This window comes from Chiloscyllium plagiosum, unplaced genomic scaffold (genome assembly GCF_037043375.1).
Source record: "Chiloscyllium plagiosum isolate Xiang-an unplaced genomic scaffold, Cpla_swu_hap1 HiC_scaffold_21, whole genome shotgun sequence".
NCBI lineage: Eukaryota > Metazoa > Chordata > Chondrichthyes > Orectolobiformes > Hemiscylliidae > Chiloscyllium > Chiloscyllium plagiosum.
Genome location: NW_028270159.1, coordinates 9,842,978 through 9,864,808, shown reverse-complemented (window position 1 = coordinate 9,864,808; position 21,831 = coordinate 9,842,978). Strand labels below are relative to the sequence as shown.

The 21,831-nt window shown below is 42.5% G+C and overlaps 1 protein-coding gene across 4 annotated transcripts in view; it reads left to right on the top strand.

Moving 5' to 3' along the window:
- Positions 1–21,831, top strand: part of col27a1b (collagen, type XXVII, alpha 1b) — a 707,279-nt gene that overhangs the window by 330,616 nt on the left and 354,832 nt on the right. For all 4 annotated transcript variants that reach the window (XM_087998238.1, XM_087998237.1, XM_087998236.1 and 1 more), the window contains one exon: positions 11,584–11,637. In XM_087998238.1, coding sequence (XP_087854364.1) covers positions 11,584–11,637 — 54 coding nt within the window. The remainder of the gene's footprint in view (positions 1–11,583; positions 11,638–21,831) is intronic.

Genomic DNA, 21,831 nt, shown 5'->3' with positions numbered 1-21,831 from the left:
ACCATGGAAAAACTGTAAAGTGCTTTCACTCTTTGCACTCCAGAAATAATCCATTTGAAACTAAAAGCATTCCAAGTTAATAAATTTGCATATAAAAAAAATCTGATTGCTCCACAGTGCAGATAATTGTACATAGACCTTCTCTGTAATCATTTTTCAGAGGTTTTCAGAACCACAAGCTGGGTGGGGTTGATAAGGAGAAGCTGCTCATAAAAGGACCAGCAATGAGAGGGCTTGGATTTGAAGTGATCTGTAAAAGAAGCAAAAGCAAGGTGGGCAGAATTACTTTCACTCACTGGGTGTAGAATGCACTGCCTGGAGGCCAGTTCAATTGGTGCTTTCAAGCGGGGCATTGGATTGTTGTTTGGATAAAAACCATGTGTAAGGGTATGGGGGAGAAAGCAGCAGATTGGTGCCTGATGATGATGATGACACAGTGGGCCGAATGGCCTTTTTTGCCCTTCAGCACTTCTGTAATTCTGTGATGAACAACGACCTCCAAATTGTAATTTAGGCAGGAGACATAAAAGAGAATAGAAAGCTTGGTACTTTTTCGAATGACCTGAGGATGTCCCAAAGCTTTTTAGAGCTAATAAAGAAGCTTTGGAATAGGGGAGTAGGTTAGTGATGGTTTGCGATATCAACAGAGTGGGTTCAGTCCCCACTCTGGCTGGGGTCAACATGAATTTCTTAACCTTACCCTTCCCGGAGATGTGGTGACCATTAGGTTAAACCTGTCACTAATTATCGTTCTGTAACGAGGGAGTGGAACTGTGGCAACTGCTGTTTCTTTTGGGGCATAATCACTCTTGGAATGGAGGTAATACAGCAGGCAGCGATGTGCTAATGGTTGGATAATCTGCTTCTGGTTAAGGGATAAATATTGGCAAGGAACTCTAGGTACCTCTGCTCTTCATTCAAAGAACGTTTTGGAATCTTGACTCCCGCAGCCCTTGTCCAGTGTTGGTCAGCATTTTACAGAGAATTTCTCTTCTATGTCACCAGTGCCAGGTTCTTCAGTAGTAACCGGTCTGGGTTCAAGGATCAGGTCTGCCATCTTATTGAGCTCAGTATTAAACAATGTGACCATTAGATTGACCCCTATCAGAGCCATGTTGTCATGCTGTCATTTTGAGCTGACAATAAGGCAGGAGCTCACAAGAGGTTGACTTTGATGAAAGGTTTTAATGAAATAAAATCAATACAATCAGGAACAATACTTTCTTTCTCCTTCGTATATTCGTTCAGTGGTACATTAGGCACAAGCAGTCTCACCTCAAATAAAACATTGGCAGAAGTTCTTTTGTTTTATCTGCACAAGAAGCATTTTCAAACAATCCTTGAATTTGTTTTAAAATTTGATAGTTGGCCAGGGAGAATTCAATCCTATTTTTGGATGAAAATAGCACAGAGGTGGAATTCTGCCAGGATTTTCCTGGACTCTCATTTCTTGGCAGCCGAGTGTTACTCTTTACTCCAATAGGCATATGTCACAGAGAAATCAATATAACAGGGAAAGAGTCGGAAAGACACCATGAAATGACTGAAATGGAAGGGAATGTTATTCACATTATTCATAGGAGTATTGCTAAAGAGATAAAAACTGGCATGATTATTTAATTTTGAGACAAAATAAACAGGGAATTAACAAATGAAAATTGTAAGACTATGAATAGCCTTTTATTCTCTGTTATGCTGATGTTTAAGCAGGAAATTTCCTTTGTGTCTTATAACTGGTACAAATGTCACTTGCCTTTTTGTTAGACCTAATGTGGATATTAAGTCCAAGTCTTGCTGCAGCCTATTGCTAAACTATTTATCCAGAGACTCCAGGCTCTGACCACCTGGGTTCAAATTTTGCCGTGGCAGATGGTAGAATTCGAATTCAATAAATGTCTAGAATTAAGAGTCTAATGATGGACATGAAACCATTGTTGATTGGAGGAAAAACCCATCTGGTTCACAAATGTCCTTCCTTCAGGGAAGGAAATTGTCATCTTTACCTGGTCTGGTCTACATGTGACTCCAGACCCATGACTGGATGTGGCAGGATTGCAGAGCTTCATGCTATTGATGTGAAGATAAGATTTCTTCTGCACAAGGACTGTGCGATGGTCACTCCTACCAATACTCTCACAGACAGATGCATCTTTGAGAGGCAGCTTGGTGAGAACTAGGTCAAGTATATTTTCCCTCATCACCTCCCACAGACCAAGTCTAGCAGCTGTGTCCTCTGGGCGCTGACTCCTCTGTGGTATGTGTTAATCAGCAGGAGGTTTCCTTCCCTCTTTGACCTAACACCATGGTACGTCATTGAGTTTGGAGTTAATGTTGAATATTCCAATGGAAACTCACTCCTGATATACAGGATTTACACAGCTGATATGCTGCCATCAGACAAATCCAGAGATGGTGATGGTGCTGCCTAGGATGTTGTGTGCAAGGACTAATTCCATGAATATGACCCTGTCAGGCTGTTGTTTGACTAGTCTGCGAGACAGATCTCCCAATTTTCACACCAGCTCCCAGACATTGATAAGATGGCTTTGCAGAATCAGCAGGGCTGTGTTGGCATTTCAGAAATTGCTAGAGAAACTCAGCAGGCTTGGCAACCTCTATGGAGAGTGAAAACAGAGTTAATGTTTTGAGTCTAGTCATCTGAACAGGAGTTCTGCTGGAAGGGTCACCCGAAACGTTAACTCTGCTTTCTCTCTGCAGATGCTACCAGCCAGACCTGCTGAGTTTCTCCACCTGTTTCTGTTTCAGATTTCCAGCATCTGCAGTTCTTTGTTTTATTTCTGTATTTGCAATTGTTGTTTCTGGTGCCCAGGTCAATGCCAGGTGGTGGACATGTTTTTTTTATTTGAAGCTTTTTAGCAAGTAAGACAACTGCACAGCTTGCTCACTATTTAAGTGCCAACCGTGTTGCTGTGGGTCTGAGTCACATATAGGCCAGACTAAGTAAGGATGGCAGATTTCCTTCCCTGAAGGAAATGAATAAACCTGGAAACATAGAAAATAGGAACAGTGGGCCATGGAACCACCAGATGATCATGGCTGATCATCCAGCTCATACAATCCACACAGTGTGGAAGCAGGCCATTCAGCCGATCGAGTCCACACCAACCCTCTGAAGAGCATCCTACCCAGACCAACCCCACCTCTGTAACTTGCATTTCCCATGGCTAACCCACCTAGCCTACACATTCCTGGACACAATTTAACCTGGCCAATCCACCTAACCTGCACACCTTTGAGCTGTGAGAGGAAACTGAAGGAAACCCACACGGACCGAGGGAGAACATGTAAACTCCATACAGGCTGAGGCTGGAATCAAACACAGATCCCTGGTACTGTGAGGCAGCAGTGCTAATCACTGCGCCACCATGCTGCTCTCAGTACTGTGTTCCCAATTTCTGTCCATCCCCTTTGATTCTCTTAGCCCTGAGAACTATATCTAACTCCTTCAAAATATTCAATATTTCAGACTCACTCACTTTCTGTGGCACAGAATTCTACAGGCTTCTCACTCTCTGGCGTGAACTTTTTTCACCAATGGTTTCATCGTCGTCATAAGACATTTGATTTCAGATTTTTGTTAATTGAGTTCTAATTCCAGCATCTACTGTGAAGGGTTTCAAACCTGGATCCCCATAACATTACCCAGGTTACCAGAAGCTGTTAGCCCATGAGAGGAGAATAGCCTTTGGGACATAAGGTCCATCAGTCAAGGCTGACTACTCAAGGGTTTCAGTGATGAGAAGGTAGGTACCCAGTTATGGGGAGAAGGCAGATCCAGGATATGGCTTTCAGACGTACCTGTCCTACTGCATCAGTGCCCCTAATTTTTAAAAATGTTTTCATGGGGTATGGATGTCACTGGCAAGGCTGGCAATTATTGTCTAACTCCAGTTACGAGTCACCTCCATTGTTGTGTATCAAGAGTCGCATGTAGGCCACACTGGGTGAAGATGGCAGATTTTCTTCCCTAAAGGACATTAGTGAACCAGATGAGCTTTTCTGACAATTGGCAATGGCTCGTGGTCATCGTAAGCCACCTTTCTGGGCCACCACAGAGGAGGTGTCAAATTGAGGTCACAAATTGACCATTTAAGGGCCCTATTTGGTGACACATCAAGTCCCTGATGGAATGTCTCACTCAGCACTTAATTGCGGAGTTGGGAGAGAGGGATGAGTTTCTCACCAGAATCAGTGTTCCATTCTTTTCCCTTTTTGCCATCTCCGGGAGGGCAAAGCCATGCCCCGTATTTACCAACAGTAACTGTGATTTCTTACCTGATTTCTTCTCATAAGGTCATATAACCTAATCGGATAACACATAAGACCCTATAAAGACAACAAGCAAAATGAACGTCATCTACAAAATACCTTGCAAAAACTGTAACAAACACTACATTGAACAAACAGGCAGAAAGCTAGCCACCAGGGTACATGAACATCAACTAGCCACAAAAAGACACACTATCACTAGTATCCTTACATACAGATGAGGAAGATAACCACTTTGACAGGGAGAAAGTGAGGACTGCAGATGCCGGAGCTCAGAGTCGAGAGTGTAGTGCTGGAAAAGCGCAGCAGGTTAGGCAGCATCCGAGATGCAGGAGAATCGGGATGGAACATTGTTTCTTTCTTATTCAGTTGTGGGATGTGGGCATCGCTGGCTGGACCCAGCATTTATTGCCCATCCCTAGTTACCCCTTGAGAAGGGTGAGGTGCCTTCTTGAACCGCTGCAGTCAACCTGCTGTGGGTTAACCCACAATGCTCTTAGGGAGGGAATTTCAGGATTTTAACCCAGCAACACTGAAGGAATGTCGATATATTTCCAAGTCAGGATGGTGAATGGCTTGGAGGGGAACTTGCAGGGGGTGGTGTCCCCATGTATTTGCTGCCCTTGTCCTTCTAAATGGAAGTGGCCATGGGTTTGGAAGGTACTGTCTGAGGATCTTGGTGAACTTCTGTCTTGTAGATTGTATACACTGCTGCTACTGAGCATTGGTGATGGTGGGAGTGGATATAGTATCAGTCAAGCGAGCTGCTTTGTCCTGGATGGTGTCAAGCTTCTTGAGTGTTATTGGGGCTGCACCCATCCAGGCAAGTGGGTGTATTCCATTGCACTCCAGATTTTGGTCTTGGAAGAAGATTTTTTTCATATTGGATATAATTCTCCAAGTATGGTTTGGGTAACTAGGCACCATGCCTAACATTGGATGGTACTGTGAGTGCACTACTGTATCTTCAGCGATGTAAAGATGTTTTCACTTCATAGCTGTTTCATCAAATCTCTACGGTGTAGAATCAGGCCATTCGGCCCATCAAGTCTACACGACCCTCCAAATAGCATTCAACCCCAACCCTGCATTTCTCAAAGTCAATCCATCCAACCTGTGTATCTTTGGAATGTAGGAGGAAACTGGAGTAGCCAAAGGGAGCCCATGCAAACACTGGGAGAATGTGCAGACTTCACACAGAGAGTCACCCGAGGGGGTAATCAAACTCGGGTCCCTGCTGTGAGGCAGCAGTCGTAACCACTGAGCCGCCATGCCACCCCAAAACCATTTGTTACCTCGGTACCCTTAGACATCATCAAGGGTCAGAAAAACATGAAGTTAATGGAGTGTTCCTGCTCCTCCTGAAGACCCTGTCTTATGTGTTTCTCCACCTACATTGGTCACATCTTTGGTGGTGCCTTCAGCTGCATGCTCCCTACACTCTGGAATTGTGCATGCACCGGTACGTTGTTGTTGTTGTTACGGCAACCTGCTTTGGGTTCAATCACAACACATTATTGAGAAAAAGAAGAGGGCACTATGTCAATTGGCCACAGTCCGTGTCATCACAGAGCAGGGTCAACATTCACGCAGCCAAGTGGAAGAAAGGGCAAATGGAAAAATAGAGTCTAGGATCTTTTTCCCCAACATGGATACAGCCAATGAAAGCACAATTAGCTAGGTCATCCTAAAATGGCTCCTGTGTCAGGTGTTGGTGATAAATTGAGGATAATGAGGGTGAGGCAAGATGTGGAGATTTGGAGCTCTCTATTCCCATCAGCAGTCACTTGGTCTTCCCGTATGCTCCTGCTGTTGCTTCTGCTCCGAAAAGCTCCACTCTGGAGATCCTGCCCACTCCTCACTGTCCCAACCTGCCTTCACACAGAGGGATTACAGCCTGAAGCATTTTGTGATCAAAATTGACTATGTCTGACCCTATGATGGGGGACAAGTCGTTAATGAAGCAACTTCAAGTGGTTTGGCATAGGGCATAACCTGAGGACCTCTTGCAGTGATGTTCTGGTTCGTAGATGACTGACGTCCAACAATCATAAACGTCTCTCTTTGTATCTTCAACCAGTGGACAGTTTTACCCCAATTCCTTTTAACTCCAGGTTTAGCTAAGGTTCCTTGATGGGATACCAAGTCAATGCAGTCTCGATGTCAATGGCAAGTCACTGTCACCACATTTCTGGAAATTAGCTTTTTTGTCCGTGTTTAGATCAGGCTGTAATGAAATTAGGAGCTGAATACTCGACATCTCCACCCACTCTTCTGCGATATAATATCCATCCTTTCATTGGTTAGATCTACTTGGTTGCTCTTATATCTTTCAGCGTGTGTATCTATTGTCCTGACAGAGTAGTCTCCTTAATGAGAGATAATAGTGAATGGATCCCACACAGCGACTCTCCTGGGTCACATGGTCCCCAGGCAGACTGCAAAGCCATTCTACAAGTGATGCAGGGGGAAGATGACTGACATCCTCAGCAACCTTGGGTCAACATTGATGCAGCCAAAGTGACCAGGACGTACATACCCTCAATGAATTGTTGTTCTGGAAGCTTCCCCTTGCTGTGTACTCGAGGTCCTCTGTCAAACTACCATCCTGTTAAAAAGACTGCAAAAACAGAAATCTGTCCCTTCAGCCAAGCGATGGGTCACCCATCCCAATACCTGCTTCACCATTCAGTAGAAATGGGAATTAGGAGAGATGTTTGATGTGTGTACATCAGCTATTTTAATCTGTTGTCTAAAATCTCAAACATTTCCAATGAGTCTAATAAAAACAAGTGGAGGTACAATTAGTCCAAACAACAGCTCAAAAAGCGCTTGGGGTGAATTGGTAACTGATGTCTCACTGTCTTGGAAAATATTGGCAAACTTTCATTTCAACCACGTAAAAGTGATAGCGAGACAAGGAAATGTGTCCCCCAAAACATTTGAGCTATCATTCCTGGGAACTACAATAGAAAGAAGACCTTGATTGGTGATTCACTTTGAGCTTGCTGCTGTCCAGACCATTCCACCCTCAGTGAGTTTTTAATACATGTATTTTCTTGACCAAACTGTTTGTTTGAACAAAATGAAAGCATTTGTGGCATTTCAATCTATATCAACAATGTCTTCTTAGCTTTCTAAAGCAGGAGGATTGTCAAAGGCAACTGTTTTATTTAACCTCCTTGTTCCTTCATGGGATGTGGGTGTAATTGGCGTTTGTAGTCTGTGAACTGAGTAGTTTTTTCGGCCATTTCAGAGTCGGCCACATTGCTGTGGGCCTAGAGTCGCACGTAGGCCAGACCATTAAGGATGGCAGATTTCCTCCCTAAAGATTTACAAGGATGTTGCCAGGGTTGGAGGGTTTGAGCTACAGGGAGAGGCTGTGAATAGGCTGGGGCTGTTTTCCCTGGAGCATCGCAGGCTGAGAGGTGACCTTATAGAGATTTATAAAATCATGAAGGGCATAGATAGGATAAATAGACTTCCTGGGATGGGGAAGTCCAGAATTATAGAGCATATGTTTAGGGTGAGAGGGGAACGATTTAGAAGGGACCTAAGGGGCAACGTTTTCACACAAAAGGTGGTACTGGTATGGAATGAGCTGCCAGAGGAAGTGGTGGAGGCTGGTACAATTACAACATTCAAAAGGCATTTTGATCCATATATGCGTAGGAACGGTTTAGAGGGATATGGGCCAAAGGCCTGCAAATGGGACTAGAATAATTTAGGATATCTGGTTGGTGTGGATGAGTTGGAAGGTCTGTTTCCATGCTGTGAAGGTGTATGACTCTATGACTCTAAGAAGATTAATGAAATCCATTCAGGTTTTGTAACAATCTGCTAATAGTCTCAGTGTAACCATCACTTGCTAATTGAAGGATGGCACTGCTGCCTCACAGCATCGTGTGTGTGTGTGCATGCTAAATTGCCCGTTGTATCTTGGCTAAGTTGGCTAGCCGTGGGAAATGCAGACGTAGGGTGAGGGTAGGAGTCTGGGTGGGTTGCTTTTCAGAGGGTTGGAGTACACTCAGTGGGCCAAATGGACTGCTTCGACACTGTAGGGATTGTATGATTGAGTTAACTTCTCAGCAGACAAGTTGGGATTGATGCTGTGTCGCATGGGAGTGGACATCGGGGTTGCCAGTCAAGTGACATTGCTCCTTATTGATATGCAGGAGTTTTGTGAAACTTTATTTGTGTATTTCAGAAACTTTGACTGGGTAAGATCTTTCTGTAAAGTACATTAATGCACCACATCAGTTTTTCCCCAATGAATTAATTATCATTTCATCATCAGTCACAGAAACTATCTTTCAGTTGAATTTAAGCAGGTATCATGGTTGGAATTGAGCCTTTGTCCTCAAAGCATTAAACTGAAGTTTCGGGATTAGCGAGTCCATTGGCATTACCTATACACAACTATCTCAACAGCCCCATTGCCTCTTCACCAAGTTCCTGGCAGGGTAGCATATTCTTTGATAGAGCATACGGACATGCAGCTTAGTAACGTTAGCTTTTCATTGGGAGACTGAGACCAAGGACACTTACTCAAATGGAACTGCCAAAGGAGAGAAACTGAGTCTTTGTGGCAGAAAAACCTGGTGCCAGCTGTGGGGCATCAGTCTCCCAAGAATAGCCAAAGTGTTACCCTCGAAGTGCCAGTTAACAAAAACTTAAGTCATGAGGGTAGCTTCACAAAGATTGAGTTTATTTTCTTTGAAAAAAGAGACTTTGAGATAACCTAATTTAAGGCTGTCAGAACTATGAAGGAAATTGATTAATAAGCTTCAGGCGAAATATGTGTGGTTTTGAGGCCAGATTAAGCAGGTCGCGTTTCATATGATTATGATGAAATAAAAGAGAACTTTTGTGGGCGGCACGGTGGCACAGTAGTTAGCACTGTTGCCTCACAGCGCCAGAGACCCGGGTTCAATTCCCCGCCTCAGGCGACTGACTGCGTAGGTTTCCTCCGGGTACTCCGGTTTCCTCCCACAGTCCAAAAATGTGAAGGTTAGGTGAATTGGCCATGCTAAATTGCCCGTAGTGTTAGGTGAAGGGGTGAAATGTAGGGGAATGGGTCTGGGTGGGTTGTGCTTCGGCAGGTCGGTGTGGACTTGTTGGGCCGAAAGGCCTGTTTCCACACTGTAAGTAATCTAATCTAAACAGAGTCTTTGAATTGGTCACCCATTCTCCAAAGGGGAAATTCCATGCCTACCCAATGTTACCACAGGATGGGTCAAGCTGGTTCTCTTGTGGCTCAGTGGGTAGTGTCACTGTGCCAAGTTTCATGTCCATTACAGATAGCCATGAAGAATGTGTTCACAACACAGATACGACAGGTTCATTATCAATAGAAAGTTCTGGAGCTGCTCAGCAGGTCTGGCAGCATCATTGGAGAGAGTTAACATTTCAAGCCTGGTGTGAATATTCTTTGGAACTAATCTTTTAAAAAAATTATTCATGTGGCATCCTTAGCTAGGCCAGCATTTATTACCCATCCCTAATTGCCCAGAGGCTCTGGAATCACACATAGGCCAGACTAGATATGCATGACAGTTTCCTTCCCTCAAGGACATTAGTGAACCAGATAGTTTTTCTTGACAATCAACAACGGTCACCATTAGACTCTTAATTCCAGATCATTATTGCATTTAAATTCCACCATCTGCCATGGTGGGATTCAAACCCAGGTCCCCAGAACATTACCTGGGTCTCTGGATTAGTAGTCTGATGATAATGCCAGTAGGCCATTGCCTACCCTATAAGTTGTACTGTTGTAATTGTTTCAAAGAGGGGCAATAGGCTGACTTTATGCTCCCCCCAGCGTCCATTACAGCTAGACCAGCTCATGACTATTTAATGTGTATGTTGAATAGTCAGTTCTTACATAACGCGATAGCTAGATTCTTGAGCAGCCCCCGCATTATAGAAAAATCACACTTGAGAAACATTACTTAAAGTGTTGGTGATTAATCGCGTTACAGCTAACACTCGTTTTAAAGGTTTGCGCTTTAGATACAGTGTCCCCAATTCATTAATCACGTCATAGCAAATTCGCGTTAACAAAATGTGCGTTATAGCAGAATGACCTGTAGAGGAGTTCCCTTCAATTCCAATGAAGAGCCACATTGGACAAGAAACGTTAACTCTGTTTCTGTCTCCACAGATGGTTCCAGACCATTTGAGTTTCTCCAGTGTTCCTTGTTGTTATTTCATCTCTCCAACATCCTTTATGAGATTGATCATCAATCTGTAAATCCTTCTGATACACCCATGGCAGACGATAAGAAGGGAGTGTTTCCTGGCCAGCCAGTACGTTTGGTATCGTCAGTATAACCGCCTCCCTCTGTATAAAGACTCTGTGTGAGGTTGAACAAACATCATCCTTATTCCAAAAGACCACTATAGACTTTTGTAAAACAACGTTCTGGTTATGAAAGAAGTGCAATGAAGGTTTACCAGACTGATTCCGGGGATGACAACACTGACCGAGGATGAGAGATTGGATTGGTTAGGATTCTATTCACTGGAGTTGAGAAGATTGGGGGGGTGGGTAGTCTCATGGAAACCTACAAGTTTTAAATTAGAAAGGAAAGATGATCCGATGACTAGGGAGTCCAGATCTAGGGTCACAGCTTAAGGAGAAAGTGAGGTCTGCAGATGCTGGAGATCAGAGCTGAAAATGTGTTGCTGGAACAGCGCAGCAGGTCAGGCAGCATCCAAGGAACAGGAGAATCGACGTTTCGGGCATAAGCCCTTCTTCAGGAATGCCCGAAACGTCGATTCTCCTGTTCCCTGGATGCTGCCTAACCTGCTGCGCTGTTCCAGCAACACATTTTCAGCTCACAGCTTAAGGATTCAGGGTAGGATTGAGTTGAGGAGACATGTCTTCACCCAGAGAGTGGGGACCTGTGGAACTCTCTGCCACAGAAAGCAGTTGAGGCCAAAACACTGAATAGTTTCAAGAAGGAGTTAGATACAATTCTTGGGACTGAGCAGTTCAAAGGAAATGGGGAGAAAGTGGGAATAGGGGACTGAGTTGGATGATTAGCCATGGTCCTATAGAATGATAGAGCAGCCTCGAAGGGCTGAATGGCCTAGTCCTACTCCTATTGTCTATGTTTCGGTTTTACTAACCTGTCCAAAACTCTACTACTTTACATTGCCCTATCTCGACGAATCAGAAAGCAGGCAGCTATACTGAAATGTTCGGAATGTCATTGCGATTTTTAATTATTCTGGAAAAACTATTTTTCTGTTTTTGTGCTGATCATGTGTTTCTCCTCTCTACAGGGATTTCCAGGAAATTTTGGAGAGAGGGGATCACCAGGCATGGATGGAAGTCCAGTAAGTTGATACGTGTCCCTTGTCATGTTGGTAGAAGACTTTAATCTGCTGCTCCAATTATTCCTGTATTATTTGTGAAGAATGGATTTTAGGATTAAATTGAGGGAAGGTTTCTTCACTCAAAGAAATGCTGGTGTGCAGAGGGACTTGGGTAGTATTTATACAAAGGAAATGTGGAATTAGTGCAAAATAGCAAATAATTAATAAAGCTTATGGCATGTTGACCTTTATTGAAGGTGTTCATGAACAGGAGTAAAGAGGTTTTGCTGCAATTGTACCAATCTTTTAATGAGAACACATCTGGAATACTACGTGCAGTTTTCGATTCCATATTTAAAGAAAGACGGACTTGCCTTGGAGATGGTGTGGTCAAGTTTCAGGAGGCTGGTAACTGGAATGAGAAAGTTAACCTGAGCTGAGAGGTGGAATAATTTGGAGCTATTCTGTTGACAGTGTTGAAAGACAAGAAATGATCTAATTGAAGCATAACGTGATTCGAAAGGGAGTTGATTAGGTGGGTCCCCCGGCTGGGGAGTCTAAAACATGGGAGCACAGTCTCAGGGAAGAGCTGAACATTTAGAACTGAGATAAGAAGAAATGTCTTCACTCAAAGGATTGGGAATCTTTGGAGCTTTGCATCCCATGTGGAATGCACTGTCAGGTATTGGGTCGAGAAAGTGAGGGTTGCAGATGCTGGAGATCAGAGTTGAGAGTGTGTTGCTGGAAAAACACAGCAGGTCAGGCAGCATCTGAGTAGCAGAAAAATCGATGTTTTGGGCATAACGTTGATTCTTCTGCTCCTCGGATGCTGTCTGACCTGCTGTGCTTGTCCAGCAACACGTTCTCGACAGGGATTGGGTGGAGGCCGGTTTAATTGAAGAGGGCATTGTTTGGCTGGAAACGGTGTGTAGGGATATGGGAAAAAGACATGAGGTTGGCATGAGGTGATAGAAATGGTTACACGCACAATCAGCCGAATGGCCTCATTCTGTGCCATTACAATTCTGAGATTACATTTCCGTTGCAATAAACGCCAATCGATTTGCTCAATCATTTACCATATCTGCATACTAACTTTTGTAATTCATGGACCAGAATACGCAGATATCTCTATGTCTGAGTCCTGCAATCTCTCTTTATTTCCTGAATAAATCACAACACTACAATAGAGTTAAGGCTGATGATCAGTCACTTGGATGATCCTTGCCAAGGAGGGTTTATTTTAGCAGCAAAGGCTAAACAGCTTGGGACTTTACTCACTGGAGTTTAGCAGAATGAGAGGTGATCTCATTGAAACATGCAGGATTCTTAAGGGGCTTGACAGGGTCAATGCTGAGAGCATGTTTCCACTCATGGGAGAGTCTAGGACCAGAGGGCATCATCTCAGAATAAAGGGGTGCCAATTTAAGACTGAGATGAGGAGGAATTTTTTCTCTCAGAGGGATGAGAGTCATTGGAACTCTTTGCCACAGAGAGCTGTGGGGGCAGAGTCCTTGTGTATATTTAAGGCTGAAATAGATGCTTGATCAGTTAGGGAATTAATGGTTATAGGAAAAGGGCAGACTTGAGGAATGATGTCAGATCAGCCATGATCCTTATGAATGGCAGAGCAAACTCAAGGGGCTGAATGGCCTACTGCTGTTCTTGTTTCTTATGGTCTTAGGATTGTGTTATGGTGGAGAAGGCTATTTTCTTCATTCTTATTTTCCCAGAATGCAGGTTCCTCATGACAGAGGTGTAATGGTTTTGAACCACCTCTTTCCTTTCTATGTGGTCATCAGAGATGTCTATTTTTCCCATCCTTCCCATATCCCTGACACCGTGAGGGTGTCAGTCTGTATGCACATGTTTTTATCTAAGTACTCATTCGTACTCAAACTGACCTGATGTAACCAACTAGACTGAGAAAGTGCCATCGTAAAGAGACACTCTATATTCTGAGATAAACTTGTGTTCAACAGTGTTTCGTTACTGTGGGAAATGTTAATCAGTAATTACTGAGATCAATCAAAATTAATTTGGCCTGTTACAGACTTTGTTTACCACATCAAATGACTTTACAGGATGACTGTGTGTCATTTAAAACCGTTTATTTTCCCATATTAGTGGGTAATCTACAAATCACACTCTGGGTACTTGGAAACACAGTAAATTTCATCACTTGCATGTTAAAATAATATTAATACTTTTTGACATTTATTTAAGAGTATTACTATGCTCTTTGAATTATCCTGGGTAAAAGGCATTCGTCAGTGTATGTCTGTCAATCAAGTATCTGATTGAATACATTTGGATTTTTTTTGTATCATTATGATCTGATGACCTTGGGCAAACAGTACAGTGCAGCTGTTATATACAAGAATGGGATGGATGGATCAACCTTCAGTGAGCAAAATAATGTAGAAGCACTACAGGCCCCTTGAACAACCTAGTGATGATGTCAAGGATCCACACCTCACTGGGCATAAGTAGCACAGTGTGGGCAGAGTTAAGAAGGTAGAAGAAAGAAACACATAGAAAGCAGTCTGTTTTGCATGAGGTAGCTGAGTTTATGAAATAGTCTTTTAATAATGTGACCGTAAGATTACAGCCTGGTATGTATCTTTAGTCGTAATGTGTAACAGATTGTGCTATAAAGAAGCCCAAACCTAAAGGCAGTTCTTGCCTTCTCTTCGATCAATCTATCTTGAACCCAGTCAGAAGTGAAGGATGGGGGATTTCAAGACTGGGGGCACATTTTTAAGGTGAGAGGAGAGAGACTGAAAAAAGACATAACAGGCAAACGCTTTACACCGCGGGTGGTTCGCGTGTGATATGAACTTTCTGAGGAAGTGATGGATGGCTACAATTACAACATTTAAAAGGCATTTGGTTAGATACTTAAACAGGAAAGGGTTGCAGAGGTATGGGCCAGGAGTAGGCAGGTGGGACTCGTTTAGTTGGGATTATGTTCGGTATGAACTGGTTGGACCCAAGGGTCTGTTTCCATGCTGTTGGACTCTGTAGCACTATGACACCAAGTTACTGTCCAACAGGTTTGTTTGAAATCACAAGCTTTCAGAGCACTGCTTCTCGTCAGGTGAAGTGATGAAGGAGCAGCGCTCCGAAAGCTTGTGATTTCAAATCAATCTGTTGCACTATAACCTGGTGTTGCGTGACTTCTGACCTTGTCCACCCCAGTCCAACAACGGCACCACCGTATCATATTTTGAACCCACAATCTTGGATGTGAGCATAAAACTTCCCAACAAAAGACCAGTTTCTGCTTCCCAATATTCCCGATGGTCATTTATGACCTTGTACTTGGAATCACAGAATGGGTACAGCACAGAGTGGAGGCTTTTCAGCCCATTGTGTCCATACTGGCTCTCTGCAAAAGCAACTAACCTCGTCCCAATCCTCCTTTTCCCTGTGTCTCTGTAATTGTTTTCTTACATGATTTTCCTTTGTATTTTTTGAAGGCCATAGTTGAATCTGCGTCCAGCACAGCCTTAGACCATGTGTATTCCAGATACTAAACATTCATTGTGTTAGTTTAAAAAAATCAGCAATGATCCTGTTATAAAATTATAAATTTAGAGCAATGCTTAAGGAAATATTAATCTTTCTTGCTTTGGGAAAGTTGGAAATCAGTCTAATGTAAAGTTGCATTTGCAGTAGGGAGTTTCTGAATGCCCTGACATTTATAGCGTTGTGAATATCGGTATATAAACACAAAAAAATTGCCACACATGAAAAATGAATGGAATATAATATCTTGCATTGGCAATGTTCATCCACCAATAAGTCTAATTTATTTCAATGAGATCTTATTTAATGTTGAAACATTGTTCCTTCAAATTATTGGCAGTGACCCATATTTTTCTGTTTGTTAGCTTTGTAATGTTAGTAGAATATTTTCTGTAAATTCTTACTCCAAACATGGATTTATTCATGTGTCACCCTAGTCTTAGTGGGGCTAATGGCATCGTCTCACTTTATCTCTGGTTTGCATTTATTATAAACAAACTTATTTTTTAAGAACTGAAAAAAAAAAGACTAATTTACTGTGTTGCAGCTTAAAATCCCAAATACACACACTTTTTCATGAATAAAACAGACTAAAGCAGGCGGTTTGGCACACATAATTACATTGGAAAAATATAGACAGGGAAAACAATTCTTTAGATCAAAGTCCAGACCACAAGGGTGAAGAGTTATTTCTGACTGTTTTTTTGATTTTAGCAATGTTGTCCACAGAATGATGGTTGATTCTTGATTCAGTAGCTGATCAGGTTGACTTACGTCTTGTATTAGAGTCTGTAGCTTTTTTGTCTGTCCTTCTTGTGGAGAGAGTTGGTGAGAGATGCTTCTTGTTTGCAGGCTTCTGGGATGTCTCAGAGTGTCCACTTGCAGGTTTCTGCCTACTTGTAGCTTAACCAATCCAAAGGCTCTTGTTAGGCAGGTTTTCCTGAACTCCTAGTGCCACTTTACCTTCTAAATTTTCCACCATGCTGCTCTGAAATGTAACATAATCTTGTACAGCTGCAGTGTACAACCACATAATCCCACTTGATCTTCAACTTGTGAAACTCTTCTGGTATTTTTAGATGTATAACTGTGCCCAGTTTCCATTCTACAGTTTATAAGTTCGAAAGGGGACGATTACACTCCATTACACAATAGATTCTCCTATACTTGGTCGAACAAACCATTTTCTTTCTTTCATTCCCGTTGATTCTAAACATCTTTCTCCACACTCACATTTCAAAACATGTCACTCTCCTGTTGCCCTCTTTCTTGGGCAACATGGTGGCTCAGTGGTTAGCACTGCTACCTCACAGCGCCAGGGACCTGAGTTGAATCCACCCTCGGGTGACTGTGTAGAGGTTTGCATATTCTCCCCGGGTCTGTGTGTGTTTGCTACAGTTTCCTCCCTCAATCCAAAGATGTGCAGGTTGGCTGGATTGACCATGCTAAATTACCCATCGTGTCTAGGGATGTGCAGGCTAGGTGGATTAGTCATAGGAGATGCATGGTTAAAGGGTTGGGGGTGGGATGCCCTTCAGAGGGTCAGTGTGGACTCGATGTACCAAATGGGCTTTTCTCCCACTGTAAGTATTCTATGATTCTTCAGAGTCCAATTCGCATCCATAGATTGCACCTCTCTTCATCAGTGACTGCAATAAACACTATAACATTGGGAAGGATGTGCCAAAAGGCTGATTTTTAAAAAATCTTGTTTAGCCCTCAGGAACGTTCAAAATGTCTGATCTGTGTTAGGTCAGTTTAATGATTGAAGCATTACACTGAACCAGGTTGGAGACTGAGCCATTCAACGGCTACTGTTGTCCACCTATTAACCTTTCAACTTTCAGATTAGCATCATAAAACATAGCATAACTCAAACATTATGCCACGTGGAGAAAGGTAGTCTTTTTTTTTGTAAAATCATAGACAACAATATGGTTTTGCACCATAAATATTTGCACATTGTTTGTACACCTTTGAGTGTTATTTTTTCAGATTCTATTTTTATTCATTCATGGGATGTGGGTGTCACTGGCTAAGCCAGCATTTATTACCCATCCTTAATTGCCCAGAGGGTAGTTAGGAGTCAAGCACATTGTTGTGGGTCTGGAGTCACATGAAGGCCAGACCAGATAAGGATGGCAGTTTCCTTCCCTAAAAGTCACTAGTGACCCAGATCAGTTTTTCTGACAATCAGCAATGGTTTCATGGTCATTGTTAGATTCTAAACTCCAGATTTCTGTTATTGAATTCGAACTCCACAATCTGCCATAGCATGTTTTGAACCAGGTTCCTGGATAATTAGATGAAAGTCGATACATATCAATGTATCCAGGCTCCATGGGCTTCATGGCCAATTCCTGCTCCATTCTGGATGTGTATAGTTTCTCTGGTTCACTATGAGTGGGACATTGAGGCTGATGTGTAGGGCAAGTGGAATTTGGGATTTACCCCATGATGGTTTTGATTTGTTCCCCGTGTAGAAACAAGGTTGAGAAGATAGGTGCCTGCATCTGGGGGCAGGTGTTTTTATCCTGTAACTGGAGGGGGTGGGGACAGGTTTGATGGCTAATCAGAGTTTAGAAAATTGGAGTTGTTATATCGAAACTTAAAAAAACAGGAGCAGGAGTAGGCCAATCGGCCCTTCAATATGATCATGGCTGATCTTCCAACTCCATGCTCTGTTCCCATTCTCGCCCCATAATCTTTGCCCTGTGAACTAAATCTAACTCCTTCTTGAAAACATTCAATGTTTTGGTCTCAACCACTTTCTGTGGTAGAGAATTCCACAGGCTCCCCACTCTCATGCAAAGTGTGTGTATGTGTGACTGTGTGAGAGTATGTGTGTATGTGTCTGTATGTGGGTGTTTCTGTGTGTATGTGAATGTGTGTGTTAATGTGTGTCTGTGTGTATGCGCATGTGTCAGGTTGTATGTGTGTGTGAGAACCACAAGCATGTTGGACATCACTGCAAAAAAGTGGTCACCATTTTGATGTGTCAATGATGGGACAATTGGCTACAAATCACATGAACATGTAACATTGAGAAGTTTATCAACCAGTAAAACATACAGACCAATCACCGTTGTCACTTACTAACCGGCTGTTAATTACGAAGAAACAAACATTAGCATTGCAGCTCCAACTATTGCTGAATGGATTTTTTCTTAAATACTTGCAGTTACTGTTTACATTTTAAAGACTTATTTGTACTGATTTAATAAACAATAAAAACCAAAATAAATCAAAACCAAAGCAAATAAACACACCCACACACTTGTCTCCAAGAGTCGCCAAGGGCCACAATCAAATATTCTCCATAGGACTAGTCCCTGCACATGATGTTTTAGAGTTTCTGTGCTTTTTAATTCTGTAACTGTGTATATGTATGTGTGTGTCTGTAAGTGTATTTATAGGACTGTGTGTGTCTGTGAGTGTATGTATATGTGAGTATGTATATGATGTGTCAGTGTATATGTGTGTGTATATATGACATGTCAGTATGTGTGAGTGAGTATGTGCGCCTGTGTGTGTATGCTGTGTCAGTGTGTATGCATGTTAACTTTTTCTCTGTTAAAAAAATAGTTGATGCTTACTTTGTACATCATATGGCCTTTGACTCAGTTAGCCACATGCATTTGTTCAGACTGTAAGCAGCAAGTGTTCTATCCTGTTTCCTTTTGGTCATCTTGTATAAATGCAAATTGCAATCTATTTGGCTGCTGTTGTTGGAGCTGGGGTTCAGGGTCATGTTCAGGAAGATAGTGGGCTGCTCCTGCAGTGGGCATATGGTTATGCTGGCCTGCTTGTCCACTGACAGACTTGGTTGGCAGACTGTTGGTCAGTTGTCTCCATGGCTCGAGCCTATTGGCACATGACGCTGTGGGTTCAATCCTGATACCAGCTGACAGTAGCTGTTTCCTTGCTGTATGCTTACAGAGGAGTGGCTTTACACCCTATCTAACCAATTCTGTCTCTAATGGAGAGATACGGAGAGATGCTTCTGGTCCTTTGTGATTTATGAAGAGTTGCCTTTCATTTTGGTTTAGCTGTTCATCTTGGTTTGGTGTAAAGGCCCAAATGTATATGGAGCCTATAGAGAACCTGGAAGGGACCTCAAAAAGTCAACATTGGCTCAATGGGTAGGACAAAAGAACAGGGCAAAAGTGAGGACTGCAGATGCTAGAAATCAGAGTGCCGAAACATCGATTTTCCTGCTCGTTGGATGCTGCCTGACCTGCTGTGCTTTTCTAGCACCACACTTATCAGAACAAGAGGACAATTCCATAGGTACCCAATGGAATCGATTACTCAGCAGGGACAAGTAGCAAGTCAATCCCAATGACAGGCCTTTTTAATTCATTCGCAGGGTGAGGATATCGCTGACTGGCCAGCATTTATTGCACATCCCTAATTGCCCAGAGGGCAGTGAAGAGCCTGGAGTCACATTGAGGCCAGACCAAGTAAGAATGGCAGTTTCCTTCCCTAAAGGACACTATGAACCAGATGGGTTTTCCCAAAAAATAGTCTAATTAAACTCTTAATTCTAGAGCTTTATTGAATTCAGGTTCCACCATCTGCTGTGGAAGGATTTGAACCTGGGTATCCACATCATTACTTGGGTTGCTGGATTAATGGTCCAATGATAACACTACTAGGCCATTGCCTCCCTAATGAAGAGAGGTGAGAACTCCCATCATGATAACCAAGTTGCATCCTGCTTGATATCAGCCCCTGAATGTGGTACATTCTCTGGGTGGACCACATGCCACAATGACTGGGCACTGAACAGGGAAGGCTGGATCCTCAGCTCCAACATTGGTTTTTACAGCAGTAGTTTCAGGGTCACCATCACTGAGACTAGCTTTCAATCCCAAATTGTACTGGTTGAGTTTTTATGCTAGCAGCTGCTATCGAGAGTTTATGAAACTGGTGCCTCCAGAGCCTGGTACTTCTGAATTCCAAGTTCAGTGATGTTACCAGTACACCAACAGCTCCCTATTCTGGGAATGGGACTAGTCAGATTGTTGGTGGAAAGACTCCATAGACTTGATGGGCCGATTAGCCTTTTATCTGAACTCGTGTATGAATTTATACTGTTGGTGTTAAAATGGTGAGGTATGGCCAAACAAAGTAGAGAGGAATAAACTCAGAAATTGTTGGAGAAACTCAGCAAGTCTGGGAGTACTTGCGGAGAGAGAAACAAAGTCAGCATTAACTTTGCTTTTTCTCAACAGATACTGAAAACCTGTTGGGTTTCTTGAGTGATTTCTGTTTTGTTTCAGATCCTGTTATAGGAGGTATATTCTTTAGCTGGAGAGGGTTCATAAGAACTTTACCAGTATGTTGCCTGCAATGGGAGATTTGAGTTATAGGGAGAGGCTGGATAGGCTGGATAGGCTGGCACCTTTTTAACCAGTGCATAGGAGGTTGAGAGATGACCTCATAGCGATTTAAAAAATAATGATGAGTATAGGTAAGGTGAATAGCAAAGGTCTTTTCTCTAGGGTGTGGGGTTTCAAGACTAGGGGGCATACTTTTAAGGTTAGAGGGGAGAGATTTAAAACAAGATATAAGAGGCAATTTTGTTACACAGAGAGTGGTTTTTGTGTGGAACAAATTTCTTGAGAATGTAGTGGTCAGAAGATATTTGGAAAGTTCATCAATAAGAAATGTTTGGAGGGATACGGACCAAGTGCAGGCAGGTGTGGCTAATTAAGTTTGGGATTATAGGCCGGTATGGACTAGTTGGGCCGAAGGGTCTCTTTCCATGCTGTTGGACTCTATGACTGTATTGCTCTTCTTCAGCATCTTGCTGTCCTTTATTTTATTTTAAGATAAAACAAAATTTAGGTAAAACAGAAAGCCAGAGATAATATTGAAGCTGCAGAAAAGAGACAGAAATTGCTGGAGAAAGCCAGCAGGTCTGGCAGCATCTGTGCAGACAGAAATTGAATGGAAGTTCCAAAGAATTGTCATATTGGACTTGAAACATTCACTCTGTTTCTGTCTCCACAGATGCTGCGAAACCTGCTGAACTTCTCCAGCATTCTCTGTTTTTATTTCAGATTACTAGCATCTGCAGTATGGCACCCTGCTTTTATTTGTAAGCTGAAGAGTTAATTTGCTTCTGAATTTTTGTCCTTTCAAGAATAAATATCCTGCATTATCTTAGTATAATGTTACAATCAATATTGAGGCATCTCCTCTAATTCAATGACAGTAATTCCCGAGTATTTAACCTAGTCCCTGTTACTTTTTAATCAATATTCTTTCGGACAGTGATTTGAGTTTAGTGAATTTCAGATAGTCACAGTTGTTGAGTCAATAGTCATAGAGTCATACAGCATGGAAACAGACCCTTCAGTCCAACTAGTCCATGTTGAGCATAATCCCAAGCTAAACTAGTACCACCTGCCTGCTCCTGTCCCATATCCCTCCAAACTTATCCTATTCATGAACTTATCCAAATGTTTTTTTAACTGTTGTAACTGTACCTGCATCCACCACTTCCTCAGAAAGTTCATACCACACACAAATCACTCACTGTGTAAAAAAAAGTTGCCTCTTGTGTCCTTTTTAAATCTTTTTCCTCTCGCCTTAAAAAATATGCCCCCAGTTTTATACTAATCTCAATTTGATTTATATAAACTTTACATTTAAATTTCATTTTATTTCATGGGG